This window comes from Peromyscus leucopus, chromosome 8a (assembly GCF_004664715.2).
Source record: "Peromyscus leucopus breed LL Stock chromosome 8a, UCI_PerLeu_2.1, whole genome shotgun sequence".
Lineage (NCBI taxonomy): Eukaryota > Metazoa > Chordata > Mammalia > Rodentia > Cricetidae > Peromyscus > Peromyscus leucopus.
Window position 1 is genome coordinate 28,323,347 of NC_051085.1, and position 16,454 is coordinate 28,339,800.

The following is a 16,454-nucleotide window of genomic DNA, read 5'->3' on the forward strand; positions in this document are numbered from 1 at the left end:
CTGCTCAGAACTCAAGTGAGCTGTTGGTGCATAATATCTACTCAATTCTGTTTTGCTTTGCACTTGAAAGGAATAGGGTATTAACTCCTTGCAGCACATGAGGAATTAGTAGAAGGTTGTCATCTTGGAAACAGAAGGCAGCTTTTCCTCAGATACTGATCTATTGACACCTTGATCATGTATTTCTCAGTCTATTTCAGTGGTTCTCAACCTTCCAAATGCTGCAACCCTTTAATACCATTCCTAGTGTTGTAGTGACCCCAACCATAACATGATTTCATTGCTACTTCTTAACTGTAATTTTGCTACTGTTATGAATCATAACATAAATATCTGATACAGGATATCTGGTATGTGACTCCCAAGGGGGTCATGACCTACAGGTTGAGAACCACTAGAATCTATTCTTTAAAAATTACCTTTCCTAAAGTATTTTGTTGTAACACCAAGAACCAACTAAGACAAGGATTTTTAATTCTTTGCTAATGTAGTTTTGATGCCTCAAGTACCATAACAATTATACATACAGTGAATACAAAGAAAAGAACTATAAATGCTCACTGAGTATCCTCGCCTGGCAATATGATATATTCAAATATAATATACTGTGGTTCAACTAGATAGCCACAGATGTTTTTATCAAACTGTTAAAATATGAATGCCAGGAATTTGGTGCAATTTTTTTTTTAAACTGTTAACAGGAGACTAAAGGAAAGCTTAGTCCCTATTTTAAGTGAGTACGAAAGATAGATCACCTGTAGCACACACAAAACTCCAAATCTTCAGACTTGTTCACAAGCTCTGGTACCGAGGTACCAAAGCTGCAAGCTGGCTCCACCTGGCAGTTACTGATGTAAATAAACCCTTCCTCTGTGACCTGGCAAGTTACTGAATCTAAGCTTTTATATTCCACTGTAACATTGAGAATTGAGTCCTCGTGAAACATGACGATCCATTCCAAGTACTGCATGTGAGAAAATGCCACGTGAGTAAACGTCACTGTGAAAAGAAATAAGTTAACACAAATCCTAAGAAGCTGGTGCTAATAAATTGCCTGTTTTACAAATCATAAGTACCTTTTTACTAAATGAAACAAAATTAATGATCTAGGATTATATCATTATCTTTCTCAGGATAAGAGTTTACTGCTAAAATTTCATTATTCTCAAAATCAGCTTACAACTATCATTTCCCAAGAAAGGCATCCTACAGAGGCAGCAGTCAGAGCCAACCACTCAGAACAGACACACCACACAAGCAGCGGGTGCGCACAGCACATCACCCCGCTCAACCCTGGTCAACAGTGCTGTTCGAAACGGAAACCATGACTCTTCTGCACCGTTGTTACTGTGTTTAGAGACCAATCAATAAACTGGCCTATAGGAACTCGGTGCCACAAGAAACATGTTCGCTGTGCCATGCCACCCACAGAGCAGAGTGCTTTCATTCTGCCCATGGAGAGGACTCTGCTCAGCCCCTGCCTCACCTCAAGGTCACAGCTGTACTCGGTGCCATCCAGGAGGGTCACTTTGGCCAGGACAGTCTTGGTCTTCTTGGCAGTTTTCTGGGAGGCCAGCTCTGCTTTCAGCTCACTGGTCTGCACTTCCTTGGTCTCCCTCTTTGCCGCCTCTCCTTCCAGTTTGTCTTCCTGCATCTCCTTGATCTTCTCCTCTCTCTGTCCTTCCTCACTTCTTCAGCAGGCTGCCAAGGAAACATTAAGTCCACCTTAAAGTTAACCTACTTGTAGAAGACAACACAGAAAAAAAAACAAAAAACCAAAATTCACTTTTCCCTTCAGTGCTGGTAACCTATCCAGGGTTCTGAATGTGGTAGGCAAGAGCTCCAGCCACATCCTCAGCCCCAAAGAGACTCTTTCATGAGAATTATGGTCGTCAGTCTAAACACTTTAAATTTAAGCTTTTTAAGACTCAAAAGTTATGCAAGAAAGGGTATTTTCGTGAACTGGGCATTAAATGAATAAAAGAAACTATATCCCAGTAGCCATACTAAAAGTACTAAGATAACAAAATTTCTAAAAGCTTAAACCGCAGCAACACCTAGGCTTCACAGGCCAACAAAACATACACAATCCACTACTTACTCTCAACTAAATCCATAAATAAAGCGAAGATAAATAAAGGGTAGGGGTTTAACAGAGGAGGTGGGAGGGTCTGCTTAAGGGGCGGGTGTGTTCTGTTGCTGCCGTGCTGGTCCTTTGTTTTGCTGTTGGGGAATAACTTTAAAAGGACTCACAGGGAAGACTAACGTACAATACTCCAAGTTCTATACTGCAGACACATGAAGTCGAGGCAGCGTCTCGACATGGAATGAGAAACAAGTCAACCCCTTCCCCATGTGGCTCTGTTCTCCCTCGGTCTTCTCAAACGCACCTGGGTCTCAGCACTGCTTTTCAGGGAAGGCTTTTCTTCCTTGACCTCCACCTTAACCTCGAGGGGCTTCCTCTGGGCCATTTCTTCTGCATCGCCCTTGGCCCGACTCTCTTCTTCAGGAAGGGCGTCCTCTTTATCCAAAGTCTGTTCTTCCGCATCAGCCTGAGGGGGCTCTTTTTTATCTCCTCCATCTTTGGCTGCTACTAAGTTATAAGACTTCTGCTTCTTAAGCCATGGGGGTATGAATCGAGAAATGCCCCTGCTCTCAGTCGGCTCCTTCTCTCTTTTCCGCCTACGGAGACTACTTTGGCTTTCAACTGCAGGGCCTGGCTGGGAACCTTTTTCCTCCTCTGGCTCAGATAACTGATTCTGCTCATTTTCTGTGACTTCTTTAGCTTTCTCCTTAGGTGCATCTGCTCCTGCCTGGTCAGAGCCCTTCTTCACTTCAGATGCAGAGCCAACTTCAGTAGTCATGGTTACAGCTTATACTGCAACAAAATAAGAACCACAAAATAGTATTTTAGAAACGTTCCCACTTCCAATCTGGTGGCAAAGGGACGGACAAAAGGGGTGAGACAGGGTGGGAAGAGGAAAACAGAAAAAAAGGCAGAAGGCAGTGTTGAGGAGGAAGGGTCAGAGGCGCAGACAGACTGAGGGCTGCTCTGTTGGAACTCTCAAACCACACATCACAATGGGGAACTCTGGACAGCTGGAACTCAAACCACCCAGACTCAAGACACAGGGATTACTTCTGCTGGATTTGAACTAGCTGGACAACAACTAACGCAATGATTAAGGATTCGTTTTACTCAGCCTTTATTCTTTATTTAAAAAATGTTGTCAGCAGTGTTAGCAAGTATTGAGACACATTTAACTACAATTTCACACATTAAAACCAAAATCTATAGAAATGTTAAGTATTATAAGAACTAATTTTAAATGCTGGGTGTTTGGCAGCAACATATATATATTGAAACAAAATTGTATTACTGCTTTGCTGTTGATGTTAAATCCTGTAATTCACCAGCACTATTCCAAAAGTTAAGCTTCTAAGCAAATGATTAAAACCAAAAATCAAAACTCCAAGCCTCTACCTTACCCAATCTCAAATACTATATGTATACACATATGTGTCTGTGTGTCTGTCTGTGTATGTGTGTGTAAGAAAAATATTTTAATGTCCTAATACAAACTAAATAAAGGTATTATAGAACACAAAAAAATATAGTAGATGATTTATTCCATCACAACTAATGAAAAAAAGTTTAATTAAATCTAAAAACAACTGCTAGTTTCAACTGTACACAAGCCAAACGGGACTTCTCAAGTACAGCAAACCTAGTCGACAAGGACAGCAGGCAGGGGTGGGGCCAGCTCACTCTGCTCCCTTTCCCAGCAGAGCTCTCCCGGAGATGTTCTCAGTACTGGCAATGGGTGACGTCCCAGCTAGCCTTTTAAATGGTACAAACATGAACAGAGTCTTCAAAGGAGAACTAAAGTACACTTGTTTGAAGGCAGATTCACATACCACACAAGTGACGCTTTTAAAACACATCTTGTTGATAGAGTAGAATGCTGTTTAGTCATAAGAAGAGAGCCCTACTGCACGCTTTCACACGGACACAGCCTGAAATGAGGTGGTTCTAGAGGTCAAGAACTTAACGGATAATGTGATCAGATTCCTGTTTCAACAGCCCAACCTGGCTGTAATGTTTAAATGAGAAACAGAACAGGAAGCTACCTGGGAGATGGCTGCAGTAATCCAGGCATGGTTCTTTACTAAGGCCAAAGCAATCAGGGAGGGGCTAAGAACTGAATCTTGTGGGAAAGGCAGAGGCCGTCCTGAATAGGAAAAAGAGAAAACAGATCTCAGGACTTTATGGGAGACAGGGGAAGGTTATCCATGGAAATAGGATATCTAGGAAAAGAGGGTCTAGCTGAGCCATACAATTTGATTTTAAATTTGCTGTGATGACAGCCTTGTGGAGATGTCTAGCTGGCCAACAGAAAAAACAGGCTTTGAAAGAGACTAAATGTGCACTCGAGACCCTATCTGGGAGTAGTGGTCACATGGACGGAGAGCTGCAAGCAAGAATACTAACAATATTACCATGGAAACCAGTTTTGTTCAATATTAGAGGATTCTACAAAGAACCCTTCCTACCACCTCATGCAAGGAAGAGACAGGAAAAGGCATGTCAGCCAAAAGAAACACATAGTGAAATGGCATGACCAAAGGACAGTATGTTTGAAAGCAGTACTACCAAAGAGGGAAGAGTTAACTACCAGACCCACACATGACTTCCTATCCTGAGGTATTTACAGTTCAAAATGCCTGTCAACAAGAACATAACTGCATCTATACTGCACAGAAAGTATTGTTTCTTTCCCATGTCTTTTTCCAGAAAACCATTTAAAAATATTATGTTCATTATTCATGCAGAACCCAGAGATGATTTCTAGCATATACTTTCTAATTACATCCTGAGAGCTGAATAACTATCTAGGTAAAGTCAAAAGAAAAATGCCCCACACTTGGATAAGCCAACCAAGATAAATCAGCAGCTCTCTAATTACTCTGGCTGTAAGAAACGAGAACAATCAACTGAAGCTGATTTTTGGCCAAAATATTCAGAAAGCAATGAAACATAAAACTCAAGTTTCCATTGTTAGGCTAAGTGAATTAATAGCTGTTCATATTTTAATCATAGGAGAGACCACTGTCAGGTGGCATGCAATTTCTGTTCTTCAAAATATCCATTAAATACCTGACGAATCACAAAACTCCTGGTCTACTCCTAGAAAGATTCACATCAGTTTGTGGAAGTGATTACAGGACATGTTACGGAACACATTCTCTGACTCACCATAAATAGCTCTGCCCCCACCCAAACCTATTATCACATACTATTTGAAAGTCATTACTTGGCCGTGCGATCACAAGCTAAAGGACAGAAGTTGAAGACAAACTGCTACTATGGAAATAAAGAACACAGATGAACCAAGCATAGGATGAGCCTCACAAACTATATCAATGACCACTGTACACAACCCCGGAGCTGACAAGTGTCACTCATTCAAATTGATGTTATGCGACAGAAAACAATGAAAACAGCTTATGGAGCTGTGAATAGTCAACAATAAAGGTAGGCATAACTCTATGTAAATAATCATATTCTTAAAATAGCTCCAAGAGCTCAACTTAACACTATCTCTTTTATTTGTAAGACGGTTTCTTAAATCACTGCCATCAAGAACAGGATTGCAACACATGCATTCGCCATAATTACCACACTTGGAACTCTCAGCATCTCAGATGTGGGTAGGCCTTTACTGCACCACCCAGAAAAATGGAAACTCAGTGCTGTGTGGTGTAGTTCCAAAAAAAATCAGGATTGCATTTTTCACTAAAATGAAAATCCACAGGGGCAGGGCTCTTTCTTTCATTTGTAGCAGTAACAGCTAGACTTGTCTTCAAAAGGTGGTGAACATTTATTCAGTAAATACTATTTTTTGGTTATTGTTAAATTATCTAGTCTAATACACTTATTCTATCAGTAAGGGAAAAGATTGAGCAAGCTGCATCTGCCTAAGGTAACAAAGTTAAACGGGCAAAGGCAAAACCAAAACTAATGTTTCTCAAACTATAGCAACGCTCATTAATCTTTCATCAGAATTACCCAACTCCATCAGTAGCAGTAGAGTTATATAATATACTAAGTCAAGATTTTTCTGCTTATCAAGAACCAAAAACAAACAAAAAACAAACAAACAAAAAAAAAAAAAACCACTGCTGTTAACAACCAGCCTATTAGATAAGCATGTAGTTCTGACACAATTACCATGTTGGCATTCTTCAATTGGGGCTGATGAAAGTGTTTGTTATTGTGACTGCTCCAGGAGAAAAAAGCATGCATCATTGAACAAGCAATCAAGCAGAAAACCATCAACAGAGAACCAGTCATGTTTAGCAGAATATGATACTAAATAAAACCACTCTTTATGTCCATCCTTGTATTTAAAAAAAAAAAAAAATAGGTAAATGCCAAGGTGCCATCACTACAGTGACCTACACCACCTACTATACATTCTGCTGTTTAATACACAGGCGATTCATAAATCCTACACAAAAGAGACAGCCACACAGCTACACACATTCTGGAAGAACTTCAAGGAAAGAGTCTGTACTAATGGTAGATCCAGGTGTTTCCTTACAACCTTAAGGGTCTGTGCCCATCTGGTTCATGCAACCCTTAAGCAAGAAACTGAGTGAAAACTGTCAGCTGAGTGGCTCCCTTTCTGTGCTGAGATCACAAGCAACCACACTCCATTTCTCCTAGCAGAACATAAAGAAGTATTTAAGGAGCCAAGATTAACAAAAAGGGAAAGTATCCATTTTCAACTTCAAAACTATGGTAAGAGGATAACAGATTTTTCTTTCAACTCTGAAAAACATAGAAACAAAACTGTTCTACAAATAACAATGAACATAAAAATATATTGACAATGTGTGGATTGTTCTAATTCAGCTGTTTTCTAGATCTAACAAAATTAGTGCTCATTTGCCATGTTCGTGACAGGGTAAGAGCTAAGTAGAGGATCTTTCTGATACCCACAACTGCTCATCTTTTTCTTCTCCCCAAACAGCCCACAGCCAAAGGGAAGATTCTTTTAATACTCATTATCTTCCATTAAAGCATCAAATGTGAGAAAATCAAATACAGGGATGAGTCAGCAGCTACCTCATTCTACTGGGGAATTACAAGGTGATGCTTCTCAAATATATATAAAACATTAAAGAGGAAAATAGATGGGAGGAAAGGGGAGGGAGAGAGAAAGTGCCTGAAGAGAAGGAAGTAATAAAAACAAGCAGACAAAATGGACTGCAAGAACTGATGTCCACAGTTCAGTGGTGGAGAGCATGGGAGGGGGAGGAGGAGGAGTCGCTGTAGGTTTGTTTCCCTTAAAGATGAGATGGTCTAGAAATGCTACCCTCTCCACTCCTGAGTGCAAATACATTTCAAAGAAAAAACTGGTTAGTGTATGCCATTATTCAGGGAAGATAAGCAAGTCATTTTTTAAATAATCAGTGATTCCCACCCTACCTGTCATGTACCAGACCACACTTGTTTATTTTTAAAGGATGATTTAAAAATGCATGGCATACTATTTCTAAAGATGTAACCTAACATCTGCTTGAAATTAAGCCCACACATCAAGAAGATATGAACTACAAAGCAGCCCTTTGCTAGTTCCAGGATAGGCAAGATCATGTTTCACCCAGAGCATATATTTCCTCTGCTTTTTTTTTCCCTCTTTTTTAACAAAACCCACATTTTATTCAGTCCACCCACACACACACACACACACACACACTTGTGTATGCACAGAGAGTACTTCCAGGATGGGTCCCAATGTAGGTTCTGGTGGTCTAGAGCAATCTTGAGGTCTCCCTTTCTTTGTCAAGAAGACATGCATTCATCAGTTGATGAGTTTCCAGGAAAAGATTTCTCCCTCTACAAGAGTACTTGGCTTGCCTGCCTCTTAACACTATGGAAATGTCATCATCATCGAGTTCACTGAAGGAGAAAGCCTATGGAACACTTGGCACAGGATACAGAGCACTGATACAAGTTATAGGAAAGAGGATCATCCCCTGACCAGGGCAGACCCAGTCGGGTCCCATTTCCTGTGATATAAAATAACATGCTCTCCTAGGCTGAAATGATTGCCAAGGGCATTCAAACAGCTTCTGAAGTCTAAGAAAACAAAGAAATGAAGCCTAAATAAACAGAAATGGGCCAGTTTTGGAGATGGAGACAAAAGGATTGGGAAGGTGTTCAGGGTCATCTTTGGCTCACAGTGAGCTCAAGGCAAGCCTGGACTACATAAGGATGTCTCAAAAATACAATAAAGAACTTTTTTAGCCTAACAGTAGTGAAATATAGCATTAGTTGTTGAACAACTCTAAAGAAGAATGAAACACAAAAAAAAATGCATTATAATCCCTAGATGTTGCAGAGGGATGGAATATGAGTAAAGGCATAATCTTTTGCTACTTAGTTGAAATGAAATAGTTTGTGTAATAAGCCCAATAAAACACCTGACTCAACACAGAAAATCCAAACTACAATTCTGAACTGGCTAGGCTAACTTATGTCAGCCTAACATAACAGGAAGACAAGGTGGCATGGCTAATGATGATGACGGAGCTGAAATGAAAAAGACGGTCACTTGCATTCCTAGTAAAAGAAATAGACCCAAAGGCTAAGCAGGTGCATGTCTGTGATCTCAGCAGTCAGGAAGCTCAGGCAAGAGGTCAGTTCAACTTTCATGGGCTAAAGAATAAAACTCTGTATTCAAAAAAAAGAGGAAATATGGCTACAAATTTAGAATGCAGACACCCCATCTTAATCACACAACCACCAATCAAGGCTACTGAGACAGAAGCATTCACATACAGTTGCTGCTGAAGAGTACCTGGTACAGACACCATACTAGTCAATTTGTCAATAGCTATATCATGGGGCCAAACATGGTGGTACAGGCCCTTGATCCCAGCACTTGGGGCGTAGATGGAGTAATGTTTCTGTGAATATGAGAGCAGCCCGGTCTACACAATGCATTCTAGGACAGCCAGAGTTACACAGTGAGACCCTATCTTAAAAAACAGAAAGCTATCACAATCCCAAATATATATTTTAAACTAACAGTTCTACTTGTAGTAAAGAATCCTGCTGACATATATGCACATGTACGAAATAATTACAAACAAGATGATTCAACTAGGAAGACAAGGAAAAACACAATGGTTATAAAAACTGTTAAGTACAAAAAGTCAGATCCACATGCTATATATGATGTGCTAACTATTAGGTTGAAAGCGTGGTATATGAAAGAAAGAAAAGGTTATGTGCACATATACATCTACTGTATACTAGGGGAAAAACGAGGGTGATTCTAGAAGAGCAGCAGATTGTAGGAAAAGGTGGCTGGCACTCAGTAAGATATACGGGTGGAATAAGGAGCCAAGAGTTCTCCTTGAGCCAAAGCTTTGGTGAGATAGATGCTTTGATGCTTCAGCGATGCACTGGAATACATTTACACACTGAGTGAGAACAGCAGCGCCATCTTGCCCTGTCCCAGAACTCCAGCCACAAATGAACAACGTGAGCTCAGAAACCTTCCCGGCTACTCCAATTCAGAAGCATGAAACTGATTTCCTAGAGAATGAAGTTTAATACTATCTCTATACAAAGTAACTGAGTTTTGCTAGTCTCTGAAATATTCCACACACCAACCTCCTGCCACACAGACTGCTTACCTAGTCTAAGCATAAAACCCATGTGTTTAGAATAGAGGTACTTCTAAAGTATTTTCATGGGCCTTCAAGAACGCTCAGTGGGTAAAAGACCCTGCTGCCCCAAGCTGCAATGTGAGCTTGATCCTAGGACTCACATGGTGAAAGGAGAGAACTGACTCTAACCTCCAGGCATGCACCTCGGCACACCATCTGCGTGTGTGCACGCACACTTGAGTAAATGCAATAAGAATTAGAAAGTATTTTCAGCTGTGTATTTAGAGGGAAAGAACGCTAGAGCTCCTGAGAAAGCCTTGCAGTGCAAGATTGCTGCTATTATCTGCGGAAGGAAGGAAACGTAGCACTTACCAGTTCTCTGAAGGTTGAGAACGTTTTTTAAAGGAAAGAGAAAATGGAAAGGGAAGGTAAGTGTGTACGATGGCCACGTATAAACACTCCAATCACTTCCAGCAGCTTCCTCTTCACTTACAGGGAAAAGCAGCAACACACTGCATGAGATGTCCTGTGCTTCCTGTCCACACCTCCTCCCTGGCCCACAGCTGCTACTATGCTCCCATAAAGAGGGACATTTTTGAGAGATGAGTAAAACTTCATGTTCCCAGCGCAATGTCACACATCCGGTGGCTTCTCAATAATACGTTTATGTTATTCCTGGTATCTAGGGAGCATTTATTAGGTCATCATCATATAACACGCTATAGAAAGAATATACCAACGGTTTCTCAGAGTGACATCAAAAGCATGCTCAGGCAGAACAGGGCCCAAACCATCGCCCCTCTTGATCCTAACAGTTATCACGAACTGGACTTTTTCTGAGCTCATCCCAGCTACTCTCTGCACAGGAGGCTCACCCAACCCTAACGGGCATACCTACTTGTTATGAGTGGCAACCAATAACCAGTTATCTATTTCTGTATAAATAAACTCTAAGTCCTGAGGCTACAAAATACAACAGTATTTCCAGCGGCTCTTCCGAAATAAGCTAAAGACAAATCCACCAAGGTTAACTGCATGGGATAAACACACAGGCTGCAAACGCTGCATTTTAATGGGTCATAAGACAAAAGCTTGTCAAAGTCAATCAATGCCCCAGACTATGACAAGTCCACCAAGCTGGGGCCCGCTTTCAAATCCTCTTCTCTGTAAGCTTGGGAATGCTGCAGCGTAAACACACTGCACTCTGTCTGCCCCCCAAATACCCTCATTACAGCAGGGTAGTCCCTGTACCGTTAACCAGTTATAGAGATCAGTGCAGGCAATGGTACTACTTTTTATTTTGTTAAGTAGCAATAAAACCAGTTTAGGTTTTTCTACTTATTTTTAAAGAAAGATTACTTGATGAGTAAACTGTATAAAGAAAGACCACGAATTTTTTAATGTCATATGCATATCAGAATGTAAGCAACAGAATGAATTTTCACATTTCCTCAGTATGACAAAATTAGATATTTAGAAATAAAAGAGCATATTATGAAAACAGCATACAGTTCTTGACAACTGCATACCTCAGACTCTGTAGATGCTCAAACAGTGGGAATTTGCATCTCTAAAAGCTACAGAACAACTCCTATTAATCTGATACATTAGAGTGAAAATAAAGTCTATAAATCTACATTGAGATTTTCACCCTTTAATGTGCTAAAAAGTTAACTATGCTACAGACACTGGCTTCATAGTGCATTAGAAAATAATTCACTTTTGAGGACTGGAGAAATGGCTCAGTGGTTAAGAGCACTGGCTACTCTCTTCCAGAGGACCTGGGTTCAATTCCCAGCACCCACATTGCAGCTCCTAACTGCCTGTAACTCCAGTTTCAGGGGACCTGCCACCTTCACACAGACATACATGCAGGCAAAACATGAATGCACATGAAATAAAACTGAATAAATTATTGGTTTTTTTTAATAATTTACTTTTCATATGGTTTCTCAGACTGGAAAGGTGAGAGTCAATGGTGAGGCAGCTGGTCAAGTGTATAAAATAGAGTAGCTCCACTGCTCTTACAGGCCATAACTGAAAAGGCTATTTGTGTTCAAGATAACCCACACAAGTTCAACATTGGCCTGGAAAATGCAAATAACTAGTCTAAAACAAAAATTTGGCCACTAAAATACACACATGAATGCATGCAGTCACACACATATACAGATACACATTCACACATTTTTTAACAGGGCTTACAGCAAATACAACACAACATTCCTTTCCCAATGAGTATACATATCCAGATTCCATCTACTCGGTACACTAACATAATCCACATTTTCAGCTCCCTCGACTCTTAACACATTCTTAACAACAAACTTATTTCACAAGCAGAAACAAGCAAGCATGTACCACAAGACGCTCCAACAGAACTCCCTCCTGGATGTACATACGCAGGCAGCATCTAGACACATCCAGCCAGCTGTCTCCTGTTTCCTCTCATTGGGAGACTGTGGAAAGCTGATAGAAATCCAGCTCCAAATCCTGCTTAATGAGCAAACGGGGCCCCACCCAAGCTGGACCCTGCTGGAGAAGAGCATGCTCAGTAGAAAAGTCCAGCTTGCTTCCAAGTCACTTCATTCCTCAGCTCGAAATTTCATGTGGGTCAAAGAGAGCTTCCTGCTGCCTATTCTATGCAGCAACTACATAAAGACTGTTTCAGTGACAAAGCTCCAATTCTGTAATTGCAAATTTTATGATTCAACCACTGTTAAAAATGCCTTTCTCATTTAGGTTTTTTTTACGTGTGTGTGTGTGTGTGTGTGTGTGTGTGTGTGTGTGTGTTGTGTGTGTTCGTTCTCTGACACTGATCAGAAAACATCTTCGAAGTCAATTCTCTTCCTTCACTATGTGGGTCTGAAGATTAAACTCAGGTCATCAGGCTTGGCAACAGGCATTGTTATCCACTGAGTCACCTCAGAGGTCCTATCAGTTCTTAGGATAATAATGTTTGATCCCCTCAAGAGCCAAAGACTAACAGCAGACCATGAGACGCTCTCTTTTGAGCTGTTAATAACTAGGGCCATCCAAAAAACTCCCAAAACATTACAGGCTATTGCTATTGCCTTTGGCTGTCCCCCAAAAGTGGAAGGCAAATCTATACAGAAGAAGATGCCATGTGCTTTAGACATGGGTCCCAGAGGACTTGGGCTTGATATAGCAAGGTCTCAAAAGGTTGGAAAGAGTATTTTCTAACCATAAAGGAAACACTTTAGGTATCTCAATAAACATGATGTCACCTGTACCAAATGGTTGGGAAAGGGTAAGGTTTTCTCCATGAAAAGACTTACTGAAAGTAAGTTTTTGTAACAGGTCCAAAAAGGTACCTCTGTCAATTATGCAAATGCAAAACTTTAAAATTGCTCTATGATAATGAGAACAGGCTATTCTCAGAGTTCTTACTACACCACGAAAGAGCAATTTGGGGAGATTTTCAGTAGAACCCATTTTACTTATTTAAAGTACCATCCTTTATTCACATTAAGTTTGTGCTATTTTTAATTACAAACGTATTTTAAACTTTTTTACATTCATTTATTTGTAAGTTAGATGAATGCACAAGTGTGCACACCATGTTGAATGAGTGAAGGTCAGAGACATCTTACAGAAGTGAGTTCGCTCTCTCCACTTTATGAGTTCTGAATACTGAACTCAGGTGTCAGACTTGCCAAAAAGCACCTTACACACTGAGCATCTCACAAGCCCTTCAAACATATTTTTAACAAATATTGGTGTTGTGGTTACAAATTTATTACATGTATCAGTTTCAAACATTTCGGGAACATACTGCTCTGTGGAATGCAGAAATCTGGCAGCCACTGACCTATAGCACTGATGCCAGTGAACTAAGTTTGAGCAGGCAGGTCTCCAAGCTCTAGCTCAGACATCTCCTACCATGCCTGCGTGTCTTTTTCTTTACCCATATCCTACTTGTAGGGACAGAAATGTGTCTCCCTAAAATTGGTATTTTGTCCATGGAGGTGGAGGGCTTAGGAGATAATAAATTTAGAATGAGGCCAGGGAAGGGAGGTCCTAATAATAAAAATCAATGCCCCTGTGAGGAAAAAAAAAAAAAAAAAAAAAAAAAAAACACCAGATAGCTTACCCTACAACCATCTAACTAAATCCAAGAAGAGGCCTTACCGGAAATGATACTGACAATTCCAATTCGGACTTCTAACCTCCAGACTGAGAAAATAAATTTCTGTTGTTTCAGCCACCCAGTCTGTGCTGTTTTATCATGGCAGCCTGATTCCGCATAGCCACTACTCAGCTCTTGCTGGCTTCAAAACTGAAGACCCCACCCATCAGGCACATGAACCTCATTGTTTGGAGGGACTGAGAGAATTGAGTAGCACAGCAACTTTTGTGGTATTATGATTTGGAAATACTACCCAAAGATATTAAATGTGTTCCTTCACTCATACATGTAGTAAGACAGTAAGGCCAAAATTTATACTTCAGTCTGCTTCAAAACAGTCAATTTTCTATCTCTATTATCTCTAATTTAACACCCTTGCTTTCTAGATTAGTAAACTAAATCTAGAAGTGAAATAACTTTGGAAGCTTACCCAATACGTTATCAGCAGAGAAGTCTACAAATACATTCAGCTGCATTCAAACTTCTCATTTCCAAAAAGATGTGAAACAATTCAAAGTATATAAGCTGAAACACAGCTTGCATTTTGTTCACAGGGACTTGTATATGTTACATGCATCTTGGGAAAAATTTTTAAACTCTACTTTTATGTTGTATCATTATCACAAAACTGAACATAAGAAAGTTTATCCTTAAAATGTGGTCTGTATAGTCAAGAGAGAGTGGAAAACATTTTCACTTATTTGTGGACAAGAGTTTATGTAGATTTTAATCTTAAACCCAGGGTAACTTGACTTTTCTGTCTCCCACCAAAAAAAGGAAAGGAAGGAGGAAGGGAAAGGGAGAGGGAGGGAGGGAGGGGAAAAAATAAAATAAGATGTAGATGTAGAGGCCAAGTACTGTGGTAATGCCTATAATTCCAGCAGTCCTGAGGGGGCAACAAGACTGCTGTGAATCTAGGACCAGCCAGGGGTTGTAGCAAGACTGTCTCAAAAGAATAAAAGGGGACTAATAACCTGACTGTGGCGGCCAGCTCATGGCTCCAAACCATGAAGACCACAAACTCCATGTAAAAACAGTTCTCAGGGTCACAGAAAAGACAGAAAGCCAAGTTCTGTAGCTGTCACATCTCTACTTTGTCAACCTTCCTCCAAGAAGTGATCATCACCTGCCATAGAGGAGGAATTCAGACATCACAATTTCCTAGCGGGAGTCCTAAAACCACATGGAAAGTTTCAGAAATAAATAAGCCTCTTTTTCTTTTCTAATACAATCGATCTGACTGGGATCCAATATTCCCATCCACCAACCCATCACAAAAGATTGTATACCCCATCACCATCACCGTGGGGAAGTTTCCGGACTCTTCAAACAGATGTTCATTTTCTAAAACCCTGTACGTCTTAGGATAACTGCTATTGGTCCATCCATCTGCGGTCAACAGGTGGTGGACACGGAAGGGAGATGACCAGTGCTCCACAAGTACCTGGGCTCTAATATACAAGTTGTCTTTGGACCACACACCATCATTTAATTTCTTTCAGGCTCTAAATGCAGAATAATCTGTAGATGAGTCATCTGCAAAATTTCTTCCTTAACCAGACATCTTGGTAATATTATATTCACATGTTCAATTACATTTCTTAAAACGTAGCATTTTACAGATCTGTAGGACTCTGGAAAATACACAGTAAGACTTACATCTTTTTACAAGGTGTGATAGTTTGAATAATTGACCCACAAAAGCTCATAGGGAGTGGCACTATTAGGAGGTGGAGCCTTGCTGAAGGAAGTGTGTCACTGTAGAGGCAGGTTTTGAGGTCTCTATGCTCAAGCTACCACCACTGTGGACACAGACTCCTGCTGCTGCCTGCAGATCAAGATGGAGACCTCTCAACTCCTTCTCCAGCACCACGTCTGTCTGCACATCACCATGTCCCACCACGATGATAATGGACTAAATCTATGAAACTGTAAATTGCCCCAATTAAATGTTTTCCTTTTAAGAGCTGTTGTGCTCATGGGAGTCTCTTCCCAGCAATAGAAACTCTAAGACACAGGGGACATGGAGACAAAGTGGGAGCAAGTACAGGGACGAGAAAAACAGTAACTGACTGAGGATCCAGCTCAGTGGAAGAAAGCGTTCTTAACCTTCATTAGGTAGCTACATTCCACTCCCAAACACTGACACCGCGCACACACACACACAGAGAGAGAGAGAGAGAGAGAGAGAGAGAGAGAGAGAGAGAGAGAGAGAGAGAGACAGTTAGTTTTCTATTCTACATTGTGACTATCTTAATCTGCTTTGTTGAGAGCAGTGTGAGAAGAATCTAGAATGAGACACCTCGGCTATAGAATGAAGGTGATCGTGCGCTGAGAGAGGAGGCTGGGGAAAGCAGAGACCAAGGCAGGCCCATGCTCTCGAAGCTGGTTAAAGAAGAAGGGAGACGCTCGGGTAAACCTATCAGTTACTATAAATGTCCTGGGGGACTGCGGTTTCCTGTTTGCTTTGACTTTGAACTCTGGCCCTTTTGAGAGTTCAACTTGACTACATGGCACGTAGCAAAGCTCCACTCAGCTTTACTCTGGGGTCTGCAGCAGCCTAGTGGTTAAGAAGCTCTCAAACCAACCGTGCACAAGAAGCACCTGCTGTGGTCCT

The 16,454-nt window shown here is 40.8% G+C and overlaps 1 protein-coding gene across 1 annotated transcript in view; it reads right to left on the reverse strand.

Moving 5' to 3' along the window:
• The window catches only part of Epb41l2 (erythrocyte membrane protein band 4.1 like 2), a 109,846-nt gene that overhangs the window by 79,671 nt on the left and 13,721 nt on the right, over positions 1-16,454 (reverse strand). The window contains 3 exon segments of the mRNA XM_037200510.1: positions 1,487-1,675; positions 1,678-1,701; positions 2,391-2,878. Coding sequence (XP_037056405.1) covers positions 1,487-1,675; positions 1,678-1,701; positions 2,391-2,864 — 687 coding nt within the window. The 5' untranslated portion in view covers positions 2,865-2,878.